The sequence below is a fragment of the Danio aesculapii genome, chromosome 7 (genome assembly GCF_903798145.1).
Source record: "Danio aesculapii chromosome 7, fDanAes4.1, whole genome shotgun sequence".
In the NCBI taxonomy this organism is placed as follows: domain Eukaryota; kingdom Metazoa; phylum Chordata; class Actinopteri; order Cypriniformes; family Danionidae; genus Danio; species Danio aesculapii.
This window is the reverse complement of record NC_079441.1, coordinates 26,435,032-26,453,010: the sequence shown is the minus strand read 5'-3', so window position 1 is coordinate 26,453,010 and position 17,979 is coordinate 26,435,032. Positions and strand designations below refer to the sequence as shown.

Sequence of the window (17,979 nt, the reverse complement as noted above, 5' to 3'; positions counted from 1 at the left end):
TTATAAAACGCTTAAAACGTTTGGTTTTGTAACATTTTTACAGCATTTGGGGGGGGTATATATTATAAAACGCTTAAAACGTTTGGTTTTGTAACATTTTTACAGCATTTGGGGGGGTATATATTATAAAACGCTTAAAACGTTTGGTTTTGTAACATTTTTACAGTATTTGGGGGGGGATATATATTATAAAACGCATAAAACGTTTGGTTTTGTAACATTTTTAAAGTATTTGGGGGAAAAAATAATACAAAATGCATAAAACGTTTGGTTTTACAACATTTTTACAGTTTTTGGAGGGAAAAAATATGAAATGCATAAAACATTTGGTTTTACAACATAAAACGTTAAAATGTTTGGTTTTAATATGAAAACGCAATAAACGTTTGCTTTTGTGCGCAAAACACATAAAACGTTTGTTTTTGTAACATATAATGTTAAAATGTTTGGTTCTAATACAAAAACTCATTAAACGTTTGCTTTTAAAACATAAAACCTATAAAATGTTTGTTTCGCAACATTTTTACAGTATTTGGAGGAAAAAATTATACAAAACGCATAAAATGTTTGTTTCGCAACATTTTTACAGTATTTGGAGGAAAAAATTATACGAAACGCAAAACATTTGTTTTCGTAACATTTTTACAGTATTTGGAGGAAAAAATAATACGAAACACATAAAACGTTTGGTTTCGTAACATTTTAACAGTTCGTGAAGAAAAAACAAGAATAAGATGCATAAAATGTTTAATTTTTATAAAAAAATTGTTCCAAACACACTCATTTCATGTGTTTCATGCGTTCCACATATTTGATACAAGTGGTTTTGGAAGATTTTCTAGTAAAATGCGAATGTTATTTTCTTTTTTTACATAAAGATGTTACAAATCCAAATGATTTATGTGTGATTCATATTTGTTGCATATGTGTTTCATGCGATTTCATATGTGTTCCATGTGGTTTTTCTGTGAGTGGCAAAACTTGCTCAGCTTTCCAAATACTCAGACTCAGCCATGATGGAATGTGTGAGCGTCTGCTCAGCATTGTTCCACATCAAATCTGTTCATACGCATGTTTTATAAACGAGGCCCATGGTGTGGACTTCAAGATAATGATATAAAAGCTTTTTTTGTATCTCATGTCGACTTAAAAACGTAAGTATGAAAAACATGGACTGATGACGACTACATTTGCGTCATGAGACTTTCACACATTCATCAGTTGAATTGAAATCAATCCACACCAAAAGCTCAAAGGTGCCCCAGTCAAGATTTGAGCTTGAAGCACAGTGAATTATGGGCATGGGGTAAAACATAAGCAGCAGATGGCATGAAAATCTATAAATACATAAATAGTGGATAAATATGTCAGACTGTCATACTGGCTTTGGAGTCCTTTTGAAGCAACCGATTCGTTACAAATCAAACTGATGTTGAATGACACAAGTGACACGTATAACTGAAGAAATGTCACATATGACAGTCATTTTACAAAAGTTCATTAAATCAAATATTCAAGCTGTTATAAATCACAGCTACAGTATGAGCTGAATGGTTAGTGAATGTTAATTCTTTTAGAATTATGACCATGGCAAAATTAATTTTAGGGACACAAGTACTACCATAAAAAGATCCTTCTTTTGAACATTAGCAAAATGTTAGTTTTACCTTGTCGGTTAAGTAAAGAAGCGACTAGGTGATCGGTTCAAATGAATGCATTTGAACTGTGAAGTCTTTGTGCTTTCCCCCAACCGTGATCCCCTTTTCCTTTTCAAAAAGCAGAAACGCCACCTCGCTCGCACATATTCACACAAAGACGAACTCTATACGCATTCAGGCCTCCAAAAGAGGATGTTGAGAGCGGGACCCTGCTGCCTTGCAGTTCAGCGCAGCCCTTTATTGGGGGATTGAGATCGTAAAGCTGTCTGGCCGGGTCCTTTCGTGGCTGAGGCAGGCAGAGAAAGATGGCTACTCACAGGCTAGCTTACTGTCAAAGCTGGACAGAGCAATAGCAAACGCCTGCAGGGCACACATGGGGTAGTTGTAGTCCATTGTGAAGACGTCCTCTGCGACACGACCAAACTGCATCACAATGTAATCCGCTGCATACACACACAAGACAGAATGCAGTTATAAGAATGCAGAAGAGAACTAGTAGTATTCTGGGTTGTTTCTAATATAAAATTCATACGTAGTTAAAGATAGAATGATTAGCCCTCCTGTGAATTGTATGTTCTTTTTTAAAACATTTCCCAGGTGATATTTAACAGAGCAAGGCTTTTTTCCTGGAATAATATAAAAATGTATTATAAAATATTATGTACTGTCATCATGTGTCTCAATCACCAGCGATCCAGGCTTGTAGATCGCTGGAAATCATTCAATTTCACTCAGGACTACAAATCTGTCAACATATGGACTACAATCCTGTTATGCACCACACACTCACACCTGTTCCGGTTTTCCACTGATTGCTAACACACACAGCTGAAGCTGTTCAGAACTGATTACATGGACTTTAAAAGCAGTACAGACACACGCACCAGTGGCTGAGTCTTGTTCACTGTATTGTAGCATTACGAAGCGTTAACCTATCTAGTCATGCCGTGTTTGACCCTTGCTTTGTTTTGTTTGTTTACGTTGCTCGCCACCTGTACTAACTATTCACCTGTTATTTGACCAGTCTTCTGGATTTGCCTGCATATACTGTATCTGTTTGACCCTGTTAACCATTGCCTGCATTACCATTCTCATAATAAACCTGAATTTGGATCTTCAACTCTGTTGTCCAGCGTCTCCCTCACATGACAGAATGCCAAAGACAAAATAAAAGTGTTATTAAAACTAGTATGTATAAAAAGGTTTCGGAAAAAGAAAAATAGTTAAACACCACTTGAGAAATATTTGAAAAATAACAAAAATTTCACAGGAGGGATAATAATTTTATATAAACTGTACAGTATGTTTCATATTTAGTAATTTTCAAAAGTATTTGGACACTTTACAGTGTCATAGGTTGATTCTATTATTACAAACAGCATTATTTCAGTATCTTAAGGGTCTGCAATACTGACAAAAAAAATCTTATTAATATTTTTGGGGATTTTTAGGTGACAATATTAAAACAACATTTTGTTAAGTGTGTTTTGTGCTGGTTTAGGCATGCCAATAATAAAGAAATATACTAAATCCACAAGTATTTGTGGCAACATGGCCTTGTCTAAATGAGTGATTCACTGACATTCAACTGAACAGGAGTTACTTAGAATAAATCCCTGCTTCTAAACCACTGAATCCTATAAAGTATGAATGTAATATGGTTCTACATTCTACATTCACCTTGCTATAGTACAAACATAACATTTATTGTCCTGGTTTTAGAACTAAAATTGACATCAGATGCCCAGTTAGCACAAGTACATCCTAGTCTTAATGAAAAGTCTAGAACTTATTCTGGGTAAATTTCTCAATGGTAGTGTAAATAAGCACCCTTTTTATCCCTGTCAAAAAACAACCCAGTTTACAGCAACTCATTTCCCTTTACAGTATGTCTCTTAAAATGATAATAAGATCAACCCTGTTCCCTGTGCTGATAATAATTCTGATAAACACATACTTGAGGTAACAACACCAGCAAATCAAACACACACACACACACACACACGCACACACGCACGCACGCACGCACGCACACCACACACACACACACACACACACACACACACACACACACACACACACACACACACACACACACACACAGTTCAGCTGAGCTTATATTAAAGCTTCTGCTGATTCTTGTCTGTATTACTGATATGATAAAGTAGCTGACATGACAGAGAAGCTCTTTCATTTTAATGACAAAATACAACACATCTCATTGCAATTCAGAAGTTTTAAATTTAGTGGCTAATTCGTATGAATTTGTATGATCTCATTCGTACGATTTGCTTGTCCCCCAATGACCGCTGGGTTTAAAGGTGGGGTTTGGTGCAAAGCCTCCTTTTAAAAATCTTACATTTTTGTGCGATGTTTTTGTACATTTCTTGTACGAATTAGCTACTTAACTGACAAAACGTAAAATAGTTACATTTCCTCATGAGATCAGGCTGCAAAATCCATATAATTTATCCTTAATGTTAAAAATATTCAAACAAGCATCTATACATAACAATCTATTTACATCTTAGATTATATGAATCTATTTACATATCATATTATGAATATATTTACATATTTTGTCACGCTGCATCCGCCGTGGTGCTCTGTCTGTGCGTGTGTGTGTGTGTGTGTGTGTGTGTGTGTGTGTGTGTGTGTGTGTGTGTGTGTGTGTGTGAATGAGAGGGAGCGCGGTCATCCACCGTGGTCTGTGTATCACTTGTAATAGGCTGACTGGACTCTGTAACATCCAGCTGGGTGTTTTTGGGAGGCCTATTTAATCGCTATCCATTCTTCCTTGGCCCAATATGTACCTGCTACGTGTGTTGAAATAATGCTGATATGATATATGAAACACAATCAGTAGTTGGCAAATATATTGAGTGGATATGTTAGTAAATCTGACTTTGGAGTACCCACAAACCTCACCGCACATCACGCGAAACTTAAGTGCCATGTCTCATCGTAAAGGGGCAAACAAAACTGACATTTAGCCTACAATCCTTGCACAACCTACACTTTTATCTGTTATCTCTCTCTTTTGGTAGCACCCAATTTTAACGTGAGGTTTTGGAAACCAAATTTAAATTTAGAAGGAACGTTGGGGTCGAGTAGGAAATGGGGCGGGGCAGGCAGCGGGTAAACAAAGGCTGAATATACAGCGGGAGCGGTCGGGTGTGGTATAAAACCTGGCAGGAGCAGGATTAAAATTTCAGTCCTGCACAGATCTCTACATTAAGCTTTTGCCACATACTGATTTCCACTTACTACATACTGTAGTAGGGAAGTATGTGATTTCAGATATGGCCATTGTATTTATGAATCACTCTTTGGATCATTACCTCACTCAGTTAGTTAAAAACAGACTAAAACACCCGTTGTCTTTCTGAGATGCACAAATGTTTTGCTCTGGGTCATTACTTTTTTGGTGAAACAGAAAAAAAAACAACACTGTATCTGAAATGTAATATTTTGCTAGTGCAAATGTACAAATCGCTTGTTGAATTGTTGTATAAAATGTGACATAATTGATGTCAGTTCACATAATGTAAAAATAACATTGACATTTTATTGTAGATTAAAAATATTGCAGACCCTTATTTGTAGCTTTTATTATATACTTATCTCTAGATATTCTTTGTATTGTAGAAATCATTTTTATATTTAAGTGTTCAGTTTTTACTTTAATTTTAGTTGAAGTTGATTCTGGACTCACGGTCGTTGTCATGAATAATCTGAAAGTTTTTGACGGATGCTTGTGTGACTCTGCCATGGAAGTTGAGCACATATGACTGAGTGTCATCGTTCCACACAGGCGTCTTGTTGTGCAGCTCTATCACACTCTCTGTGCTTTTGTTCTGCCATCGAGCCAGCAGAGACTCGTGTTCCTGTGACAGACAGATGTAGACGGATTACATTTCCATTATTGAGGGCATCTTTACTAAAGCTAACATCTGCGTGTCAAATATAGGTCAAGGGTTACTGCTTTGCTCTGACTATTGTTTGCCACTGGCCTACGACATGCATGATTTCAGAATCAGAATGTGCAAACACAGAATTTTTTTCTGTTTTACAGGAGGTCACAGTACAAACATACTTACTGAGAAATTACTGATAGATTATACTGGTCAAGTAACACAAATGACAAACATCCTTTAAATTGACTAACTAAAAATGATTCATGTAAAAAGTCAAAAGTTAAAGTTAAAACCTCTTTAAGTACACATTTGATCAGTCTTTTCTTCTGAGACTGGTCTTGCAAGTGTTTTATTTTCAAAATGATAATTATTTTCTAGGTGATAACCTAGTAAAAAGAAATTAAGCAACACTAAACATTATATTATGTTGCATTGTATAAATTATATTATATTATATTAGAAAAATCATTACATATTACATTCTTATATTATTAAATAGTTTAGTTTTGCTGTTATGCATAGCATACTTTGCATGTGTTACTGTAGATATATAATGAAGCAATGAAGGAAGTGAAAAATGAATGAATGAGCTTTGATTCTGGAAATATACCACCTAAAATACTTGTTATTTTACAAAGGTATCACCAGTAAAACAACTTTTATATTCTTAATTTTATTTATCACTAATTACTATTTTTTTAATACTATTACTACAGCAAAACAAAATCATAAATCAATAAAGGCTTAAAATCTACACTTGCCACCATATTTTGAGAAATTTAATGCCTATTGATACACAAACTATTTTTAACTGCCCTGCACTCACGTTTCGAGGCCTGATTGAGACTCTTTCATGGTCCATGTTCATTCCAGGAATAATGACACTCATCTTTCGAGGTCCCTTGAATCCTAAAACATTAGTTTCCTGCAGGACAGAAGACAAACAAGCACTCACTTCTGGAATAGCCATAATCATCACGCTTGCACATACATGTGACTTGCACACATATCTTGTGTAAATTCTCATTGCTATGTAAAACAGCACCAGCAGAGGTCAGGCTTGGCTCATCAGTGAACTTGTGGCCGTGAGCTGTAGTGGCCACAGGGTGGCTTTTTTATTCCGTTAATTTCATTAATCCTACAACAAAAACAACATTAAAGCATATGATAATGCCAGAGAGAAAAAAAAAACATACACAAAAATATAATAATAATAATAATAATAATAATAATAATAATAATAATAAATCAATATTACCATGTATTATATTTTATGTATTATTGTTATAAAATCCAATTATTATTTAGATAGTTTGTAGTGCCACCGGTTCTTATAGCATTTATGTAAGCAAGATGATGCTATACCCTTGTGACATTGCGATGTATACAAAATATTGTAAAAATATTGTGATGTTTTCAGGTCCAAGCCTCTACTTATTTGCGAATTCTCAATATCCGTTTATGACCACTGTGTAGTCATATCTCACATTAAAGTAAATCTTACAAAATCATGGTGTTCACTAATATTTTAACGATAAATATATTTCTAAGATGTTTCATAGCCTGACCATCTGATATTAGGCATGTATATTCGCATGATCATTTTCAATAGTATTAGAGCACATTGTCAGTGTATATTAGCATCATCTGTTGTTTGCTTTAGGCATCTGATAGGGCATTTGGACCTGAAAACGTCAGCCTGAAGAAGCGTATTGAGCAGCAGTGTGATCTCAGACTCACGTAACAGATCGCTGCCAGCTCCTGGCGGAGATTCCCTGCTTCTAGACTGGACGTGGTCTTGACTGGGTTCACACCGCTGTCGTACACCGTAAACTTGGTACCCATAAGGTTTGATCTGTGGAGATGAGTCACCTTGTTGAAGTAATAGTAACTGGGGCGATAACTTTTCAAAAGAGTCACAATTACTAATATATTTATTTTAGGCACTAAATATATATTGTATATATCTTTAGGGTACCACTGTGGGCTTTTTTCAGGTACAAACATTTATCTTTTGAGAAAGTACTCTGCAAGTGACATCTTTTGTAGCTTTTTTCCTGAGAGTAAACATTCTGATGAAACACATTCTCAATATGGGTAAACTGTGCATGACTAGATGTACTGAATAACAGAAAAATTCTGCAGTGTTAACATCAAACTGTGCTGACGCAATAACATTTTCATGTTTAATTTAAAGACTTTTGCCACCGATCCCCTTCCATACTTTTCAACTGAAGTCAGTAACAATTTCAGTTCTTTTTTTACATATTATGATCTTTAAATAAACCAAAACACATGAATAATGTCAAAATCACACTTTTTTTGCTTTAAGTATTTAATAAAGGTTTAAATCAATAAAGAAAAACCTAAAGAATAAAGTCTTAAAGTGGCAGTTATCTAATAAACTTATTGCAGTCTGTGACATTCATATTATTAAACAACAAAGGACTGTTCTTGAGTGAATAACCTTTTTTGCTTTAATAAGAATTGATCTGTATTTAATTTATACAGTGACTATTCTGTATGATTTGACATTTAAATAGTCTACTTTATTCAATTTCTGTAGTATTTCTTACCTGAATACTATTAGACATAACAGTGTCTTTGATTGTATTTATTTGTGCCATTGCTAGTAATTTATATAGTTGCTTTTATTTCATTACTGATATTACTACTTACTTTCCTTAAAAAAATAATGTAGCTTCATTTTAGGATTGTAGTTTTTCTACTAGTATCATTACGGAACCATCCTCTTCACGCATGTGTATCACAAAAGCAGAGGACTAAACTGATTATAGTTTGACAAATACTGTCTGTGAAGCCACATAAAATATGTTTGAAACTTTGAGAATGTAGTGGTTTAGATTTCAAATAAAAGTTTGTTCAGTTATAAGTATAGCATCTATTTGAAAATGTGTTTCGATTATTGATTTGTTTATATCTACTTCTGCTGATGAAAGTAGCCCCTCAACTTCCTTGCAGCAAAAGTTGTTTTTATTTTTTATTCACAGACTTATGCCATTGAACCTTTATATAAATGCATATCACACTCATACCACCGTTATATGGCTGTTTATTACACAACCCTCTGGAATACTTGATTCTGATTTGTCAGTCATGACATTGCACAGTATGTTAATCCCAGATAACAGCTGCTGAAACTAATAACACAGGCTCATCTGGGCACCATCTTGTGACTAAATAATCTATAGGTTAGTGTATGCTCCATCAGTTTCATTCAGCCATTTTGGTTTCTGCAGCTTTGCGTTTAATTATTAAAGAATTAATAAACTATCATGGCTTGGAATAATCTTTTATGTATATTTTTTTACATTTTGTGTGCAAGAAGCCTTGTAAAAAACCAGGATAAAGCACATCTAGGCCATTGTAAAACCCTTTAGTCTTATTCGACACCCGTCTTTTTTGCGTCAAGCTGCTGAAAATGATTATTCTGCAATAACAAGCTTCTTAATGTACTTTATCCCTAACATATCAGCCCTGCTGTGATAACCGAAGCACAAATTACAGCAATGCTGATATACAGAGATTTGTGAAATTTCACTCGGATGCAAAATGTTAAAAAGTATTTATTTAAAAACAAGGTTAAAAACACTGTAAACAACAATTATACACTACAATATACAGTAATGCATATATTACATATGTTGATGTGTTTTTAGTTCATTCAATGAATTGACAGCACTAAACATAAACAGAAGCTTTTTTTGCACTAATAATTATAACACTGAAACATACAGTAAATCAAAGGTTGTGTTTTTAAAGGTTCTGTATTGACAGTTTCTCACCCCTCATATAAATGAGGACACTTCTGTACACCATGAACCCAATCACAGTTTTAATCACAGAGCTTTACATGAACACAAACTCATTAAAGGTCCTTCTCCAGTGTTTAGAAAGAAACACATGACTCTCATCTCTACAAGAACAGCACAGATTTGGTTTACACTACCAAATGAATCACATGCCATGATGAATCATCTTTAAACATACCTCAGTTTGCCAATAAAGCTCTCTCCGCCTCGTGATAGGTCAGTTGGGTCGATGGAGATGAGGTAATTGGATGTTTTGCTCTTCTTTCTCTTCCTCCCGGCTAAAAGGAAAACCTAAAGTGTAACAGAATTTAATTGGGCACCGAACAACAGCACAAAACCATCCATAAGAGAGAGCTTGCATAAAAAAATTCTGAGAAAGCGTTTTTATATTTGTCATGTGCTTTGAGGAATGGCATAAACAATATACAGTGGAGATCAAAATTGCAGATAATTCCTTAAATGTCAACATTATACTGACAGGAGGAAATGAGCAGTTTAAAGCATATTTGTGACCCTGGATGACAAAACCAGTCTAATGTTGCATGGGCACACATTTTTGGCAGTATAATAGAATATTTAGTTAATATTACAAAGTATTAACTAAGTTAACTAATATTCATTAGAATATTAAGTTATTAAAATAAGATCATCTTCTATGAAGACGTTTTGTAAATTTCCTACTGTAAATATATCAAAACTTTGAAAAGCTTTTGAGGTAACACTTTAGTTTAAGTAACAATTCACACAATTTACTACTGGCTTACCTGCTTATTTTTAAGATATTAACTGTTTATTAGCACTTATAAAGTATGATTTCATTTTACATCCCTAATCCAATCCAATATCTAAACACAACTACTACCTTACTATTAATAAGCAGCAAATTAGAAGTTTATTGAGCTAAAAGTCTTAGTTAATGCTTTGTTAATACCATTTATTAATATGAAGTGTGACCATGATTGATTAGTAATGTGTATTGCTAATCACTTAATTTGGACAAATTTAAAGGTGATTTTCTCTGTATTTTTTCAGACATAGATTTCAGATATTCAAATAATTATCTGCCAAACATTCTCCTATCCTAACAAAATCTAGATTAATTGAAAGCTTATTTATAAAGCTGTGATGTTCAATTCTCAACTAAAAATATGACCCTTATGACAGGTTTTGAGTTCCAGGGTCACATTTTATATTGCATATATATACAGAATACAACCCAGGCTCATTATTGATACGTACACCTATATACATGTCTGAACAGCACAAAATAAATCCAAGGAGATATGTTTTTCGCAGTTTTTGTTTTCGCAAAGCCACCAGAGGCCAGTGTGTACAATTTTTCAGGTCTCAAATTTCTCTTGTGAGTGCCATTTGTGCCTGCTGTTCTCGCGTAAATCCACTAGAGGTCACTGTCGACTGACTGACTGACTGACCGACCAACCTACCAACCACCGCTTCTCTAAACCTGACAGCATTTTCAAAAGCAATCCAAAAAAAAAGAAAAGCCCTCAAGGTCGTCCGATTTTTACCATGTTTTCAGATCTTACAACTTTCGCACCCTGTTATTTACTTGTTTATTTTATTTTTTGCCTTTTTTTTTGTTTTACATGCTTTCTGGAACCGTTCTTCACCAGACTCAAACTCCGCCATCACAGTCACCTCCTCTCTGCTTCTCAAGTCCGCTGACGTATGCGTCAAACCACTGGCCAAACAAGTAACAGTAGAAAAGCCATCTACACGGAGGCAAGCGGTCAGCTAGTAGCTGGTAGCCATCGACAGCGTCATACCGCCCTGTATCGTTCATTTTAAAGACAAAATGCAGCCATACGTAGCTCTGGCTACATAATTTGCACTCTCCAGAAATGTATACAGGGCTAAGTATTCACAATGAGCCTGTCTTGAGCACATACATACTGAATATTTGAAAAAGTGTTATTTTATTTGGTTGAAAAAACTGCATAGAACCCTTTGTTTTTGAATGTGATGCTGTTTTTTATGATAAACATTTGCACAGAGCTGCAACATTATCATAGTTTATCTGAACCTCTGTGTGGTCTAAATTTAGTTCTTTTCATCAGAATCAATCATTTCAAGTCCTTCAGCAAATTGGAGGAATGGAAAGTCACTGATTGGGCTTGATTGCTGGTGCACAACAATGATGAATTCCAAAGAAGCCAAAGTCTTTCTAAAAGCTGTGAATAATGAGTGTTTGGGCATTTGCCTGACCTTCTTGCCGTCCTCTCTCTCCAAATGGAGGTAGTAGGTGGGGTACATGCCCCGGTCCATGCCCTTCTTATCCCGCGTGATCCTGCATTTTACAGTCACTCCTTGTGGAGCGGGTCTGAGTGTGAACTCTTCTAGGTCATCTACATCAATGGATGGCTCGTTGGCCAATGGGGTGGAAGCTGATGTCGCCTCCTGTCACATTCATTAGACAGACAGACATTTATTCCAGTTAATTATAAATGTACACGTTGAAGTAAATGTTCAATTGTCAACTATTAGGATACACAACCTTTATTATTTATAATAATTTCTCTGCAATCAATCAATCAATCAATCAATTCAATTCATGTTTATTTATATAGTGTTTTTTACAATATAGATTGTGTCAAAGCAGCTTATTTCAATCAATGAAAAAGTCTGAGATCTGATTGGAAATGCTTTTAACCTGCTTAACCTGCTTAAAAAAATTACAATGAAGAAATATATATTTTTTGAATATTTTTATTAATTATTTTTGATGAATAAAAATATACATGTTTGATGAATGATTGAAAGAAACCAAAGCAATCAATCAATGAAAAAGTCTGAGATCTAATTGGAAATTTTTTTATCTGCTAAAAGAAACGTAACAATATTTGGAAATAAATAAATAAATAAATAAATAAATAAATAAATAAATAAATAAATAAATAAATAAATAAATATTTATTAATTATTTTTCCAGGTTAAAAAAAAATTCCAAACTTGGGAAAAATATAAATGTTTGATGTATGAATGAATGAATGAATGAATGAATGAATGAATGAATGAATCCAAAGCAATTAATCAGTCAATGAAAAGTCTGAGCTCTAATTGGAAATGTTTTTAACCTGCTAAAAGTAATGTAACATTATTAGAAAATAAATAAATAAATAAATAAATCAATAAATATTTAAAAAATATTTTTATAAGTATATTTCACAAGTTTAAAAAAAATGTAAAGCTGGGAAAAACATAAATGTTTGATGAATGAATGAATGAATGAATCCAAAGCAATTAATCAGTCAATGAAAAGTCTGAGATCTAATTGGAAATGTTTTTAACCTGCTAAAAGTAATGTAACATTATTAGAAAATAAATAAATAAATAAATAAATAAATATTTAAAAAATATTTTTATAAGTATATTTCACAAGTTTAAAAAAAATGTAAAGCTGGGAAAAACATAAATGTTTGATGAATGAATGAATGAATGAATGAATGAATCCAAAGCATTTTGAAACCTTTTAGTTACACTAAAAAAACAACATGCAGTAAAATGTAAATGTATGCCAGATATGAAAAAAATTTAATGGATGGGATGGATGGATGATAAATCAAATTAATTTAAATTAGATTAATTCTACCAAAAATATTAATTAAAAAAATATATTATATTTAGACCTGGGGAAAGCTACTAAAACATACTAATTTTGAAGTAATTTCCATCTAATAATCTAAAATAAATAATTCGAAAAATTAATTAATTAAAAATTAATCAAAAATTGTAACAAATAAATTTCTAATGGAACAACAAATTGATAAGATTTTATAAATAAAATTACAGTAAGCACGTAAACTCCTTTGTGCAGATGCTCAGCTTGCTTTTCATAAAATGATAAAAACGCATAACAGAAGTGTTTTCATCAGTGCACATAGACGCTTGGACCCTGCTGTAAATGAATCAAACGTCCCTGTGGTCTGAAATGTAAGCAGCTGGGATTAAAACTGAAATGTTAAAGAGCAACAAAGCAGCCCAGTGACGTTAGCAAGGTCAGACTCAAGAGACATGGATGAGCCACTACACAACCAAATAAATAACAGCCAAATTTAGACTTGCTGGAATATCATGGAGAGCTAGCAAATACATAACATACAAAGACAAATCAGTCCTGAATTAAATGTACTGAGTGTCTATGTAAATTTAATGTATATGTATGTGTGTGTATATATGTGTGTGTATGAATATGAATAATATCACATTGCTCTTTAGAATAGATTTCCTGCAGTTTGACATATTTTTTTAAGCGCAAACAGTCTATGTAGCATGCAAACCTATAATACTCAAATAAAGGTGCTTCAAAATAAATTTAGATTCACACTACACAACCCTACATTCATATGTACTAATACATGCATGCGTTACTTGAAAACCCAAATGCAATATGTTTAACTAATATATTATATACAGCATACTGTATTTACGAAAATTATAATTGTACATTTCTTTTCTACACACACTATATAGTGGATATATAGTGGATACCAATGGGAAAGTAGCAGGAGCCGAGGCTTCAAACAGGCAAGGTTTCCATCAAGTTATTTTAAGAATCATTTCTCTGTTGCCATAGGAAACAACAGGACTATGACCCCCCATCTCCAGCATCACAGGCTTTGTGCCAAGAGAATAAATCCTAGCATGACAATACAGACTGCTTGTGTCAGCATTGCACACGTAACACAGCTGGGCAGTAAGGATGGACACACAAACACATACATATGTATACACATACACCCACACATACATAGAGATGGCTTAAAATAGCAGCCAACCTTCAAAAACCAATAATCAAAGGTCAAAACTAATTTAGCGCAAATAGAAACTAATCAAAGGATCCTTAACCTTTTACTGCACACAAATTTGTTGTATATTAAACTAAACTTAATAATAATATTAATAATGACTTTAGATATATTATGATGGTTTGACTGTATACTCGATAAAATATTTGTATCTACGCTATGTTTAACCGCCATTGCTTTGATTTACAGAGTTATATACATACTGGTATAGAGGCATTATAGAGGGATATGTACGAAATAGTCAAAGATTAGTCATTGAATAATTAGAAAAATAATGCACAAATTTGGTGTTATAAACATTCCTCAGAAACTTTGCAATGCTATCATGCCAATATAGAACATTTCACAGTTGTTATGATGTGATTCTTTCTTTCCAACTGGCCATTTGAGTCCAGCTGATGGGGAACAGGTGAGTGTGTAATCAACACAGGTGATTGTGGGGAATGTAGTTCAGGTGAATGGAATAGATTTAGCATGGATTGAGGGGACAAGTCCTCACCAATATCCACCAACTATTAAAATGTGCTCACCAATAATTTAATTCACTTTAAAAAAAACTGCACTGTCAACATTAACCTGGACATGCGGAAAATCTTAAATCCCGTTCTCTCCTTGAGTCGCACCGCCCCCAAACACATATGAACTTTTGATTGGCTGTGTCTTTCCCTGCTGTCATGTGAGAGGCTGTAGGTGCGTTTAGATACAGCGCCAAAATTTACCTGTGCTTGAATAAGGTGTGTGAGGCGTGTAACACACAAGTGAGGATGGCGACAGCAAAAAAACGGTGGACATAAGGAGCTTTTTTCAACAAAAAGTGTAAGTCACATAAACTCAAGTTCGCTACTGAATGGCACCATCATGATAAGGCTGATAATGCTCATGTTTTTACCTGCTTTAACGCACAGCCTAACGTTATAGCAGACCGATATAGTCAGTGAATAATATGCCCTGAAAACAAACTGCAAAACAAACAGCTAAATGTAAAAGTATAAATATGATTTCTGTCAGTTGACCTAATCTCTCAGAGTAACAGCGAATTTCAGTTAAAAAATTTCAGATAAACTACAACCTGTGCTCACTCTACTTTTATTAATAATGATATACAGTTAAAGTCAGATTTATTAACCCCCCTGAATTATTAGCCCCCCTGTTTATTTTTCCCCCAATTTCAGCTTAAATGGGCTAATAATTCTGACCTTAAAATGGATTTGAAAAAATTAAAAACTGCTTTTATTCTTGCCGAAATAAAACAAATAAGACTTTCTCCAGAAGAAAAAAATATTATCAGACACGCTGTGAAAATTTCCTTGCTCTGCTAAACATCATTTGGGTAATATTTGAAAAAGAAAAAAAGGGGGGTTAATAATTCTGATTTCAACTGTATGAGACATAGTTAATTTGCACTATGGCTAAAATAAACAGAAGTCTTTATTAAAATTTCTCTTTATCAGTTAATAAACATTTTTTTAACATGATATCACACTATCAGGCACATAGCCAGCTTATTGAAAGGGGTGTTTTTTATTTTATTTTTAATTTTTTTTGTAAAAAACTGAAGTTTTTTGCAGTTAATTGCCTGATTCTCTATTTATGAAGTATAAATATTGCATTTTAGTGACATTTTAAGAACTCATTTTTGCTGGATCATCTTGTCGGATGGTTATCATAACTACAGTTATACAGTGCGCAGTGGCGCAGTAGGTAGTGCTGTCACCTCACAGCAAGAATGTCGCTGGTTCGAACCTCGGCTGGGTCAGTTGGCATCTCTGTGTGGAGTTTGCATGTTCTCCTTGTGATCGCGTAGGTTTCCTCCGGGTGCTCCGGTTTCCCTCACAGTCCAAAGACATGTGATACAGGTGAATTGGGTAGGCTAAAATTGTCCGTAGTTAATGAGTGTGTATGGATGTTTCCCAGAGATGGGTTGCAGCTGGAAGGGCATCTGCTGCGTAAAACATATGCTGGATAAGCTGGCGGTTCATATATATATATATATATATATATATATATATATATATATATATATATATATATAAACTGTATTCATTCTTGGAAGGGGGCTTTTGCTTGATTGCTTGATTCACCCGTCCACACATTGTCAAGTGCAAACCTACACCCTAAGGATGATCCTTTGTAAAATTGTAAACGACTATTTTCGGTCATCATTAATGAATTAAATGCATCCTTACTGAATAAAAATAGAATTTCCCTTCACTGTTACTTTTAAACATCTTAATAAACTAAATACCTTTCTACATTCCTCGCTCAGCAATGAATGTGTAACTATAGTATCCATGATTTGTGTCCCTCTATCCCTCCTTGCTGTATCTGCACCTCACACTGTGTAAAAAAATCTACTTCATTTATTGACTTAATTAATAAATGACCTCTAAATAAGCAGTGAAAGCAGGAATTTACCTTGCTGGACTTTTTGCTGGTGGCAGAGCCGGGTCTTGTGTTGCTGTTGAGCTGAGATGAGCTTGAGCTGACCAAATCATCTTCGTCCTCCTCTTCATCAAAGTTCATGCTACTTGAGATTCCTTAGAAGAAGAAGAAAAAAAAATATTGAGTCTCTAATCAAACCGTGTGTGGATAGCAGAACATGAGGAGAGAACAGCAGCAGGCATAAAGCAAACATGGGAGACATTATGCAGCGCAAACAACACTGCAAACTCTGATGCCAAAAGAGCATATGGCATGAAATTTAGCAGACGCAACTGAGTACATTTGGGTAAAAAAAAAAGAAACTCTTCACTCTGTTCAACAAATTAGCAGAGGAAGAGATGCAAAGGGCTAAATGATAATCCAGAGTCCAGATCGGCTCATATCGGTTCATGCAGACAATAAAGACATTATCTAATCCAAACATGTCACTGAAGGAGGAGAGAGAGGCAGACCAAGAATTTCCCATCAGTCATGTTGTTACCAATAACTACTGGCTAAAAGTACCTTATAGCATATGCATAGCGAAACATCATAATATTCGACTGCTTTGTTTGGATGTTTACTAACAATCTTCCATGCGACTTTGACTTTTTAGTCTTATTCTGTTAGTAGCTACAAAATCTTGTTACTTTTTATTACAAAGAACATCGTCTTGTGTAAGTTAATATGTAAACTTTGTGAACATTAGGTGTTTAGTAGAAACTGTGATGTAAAAAATGAAGAACTATCCATAAATCAACACTATATTGTGTCGTTAGACTAAATGTGCTCTAGGGTGTTTTGTTTAGTGTTTACCTTTCCAAATAAATTGGGATGTACAGCAATGTACACTAGCAGACAAAAGTCTTGTCATCGATCACAGTTGTAAGAGCAATAAATAATAACTTGACTCCTAGTTGGAAAAGTGGCAGTAGGTAGACTTTCCTGATGAATCATCTGTTGAACTGCATCGCAATCATCACAAATACTGCAGAAGACCTATTGGAACCCGTGTAGCGGAGGCCAGCTAGTGAAGAGCTGTGCAGGTAAACCTCACTCCTCTGACCTCTAAAGGTGCTCTAGCGACAAACGCTAAAGGCCATGGTCTTTAGCCTCCTTGTTAGAGGAACCGACTCCCATGCGGTAAGTCGCCGGTTCGATCCCAGCTCGGAGCGCGTTGGGTGGTGTAGGACCGGGAAGGTTACATTGATGCCGTGACCCGGATAGGAGTGAGGCGACAGACGCTAGAGGTCATGGCCTTTAGCCTCCTTGTTAGAGCAACCGACTCCCATGCGGAAGGTCGGTGGTTCGATCCCAGCTCGGA

General features: G+C 34.6%; 1 protein-coding gene across 2 annotated transcripts in view; it reads right to left on the bottom strand.

Annotated features, from left to right (window-relative positions):
- Window positions 1-808: 808 nt before the first annotated feature.
- The window catches only part of tub (TUB bipartite transcription factor), a 159,283-nt gene continuing 142,112 nt past the window's right edge, over window positions 809-17,979 (bottom strand). For both annotated transcript variants that reach the window (XM_056461467.1, XM_056461468.1), the window contains exons 6-12: window positions 16,650-16,771; window positions 11,635-11,826; window positions 9,587-9,699; window positions 7,316-7,430; window positions 6,402-6,500; window positions 5,374-5,545; window positions 809-2,101 (exon numbers count right to left, since the gene is read on the bottom strand). In XM_056461467.1, coding sequence (XP_056317442.1) covers window positions 1,968-2,101; window positions 5,374-5,545; window positions 6,402-6,500; window positions 7,316-7,430; window positions 9,587-9,699; window positions 11,635-11,826; window positions 16,650-16,771 — 947 coding nt within the window. In that variant the 3' untranslated portion in view covers window positions 809-1,967. The remainder of the gene's footprint in view (window positions 2,102-5,373; window positions 5,546-6,401; window positions 6,501-7,315; window positions 7,431-9,586; window positions 9,700-11,634; window positions 11,827-16,649; window positions 16,772-17,979) is intronic.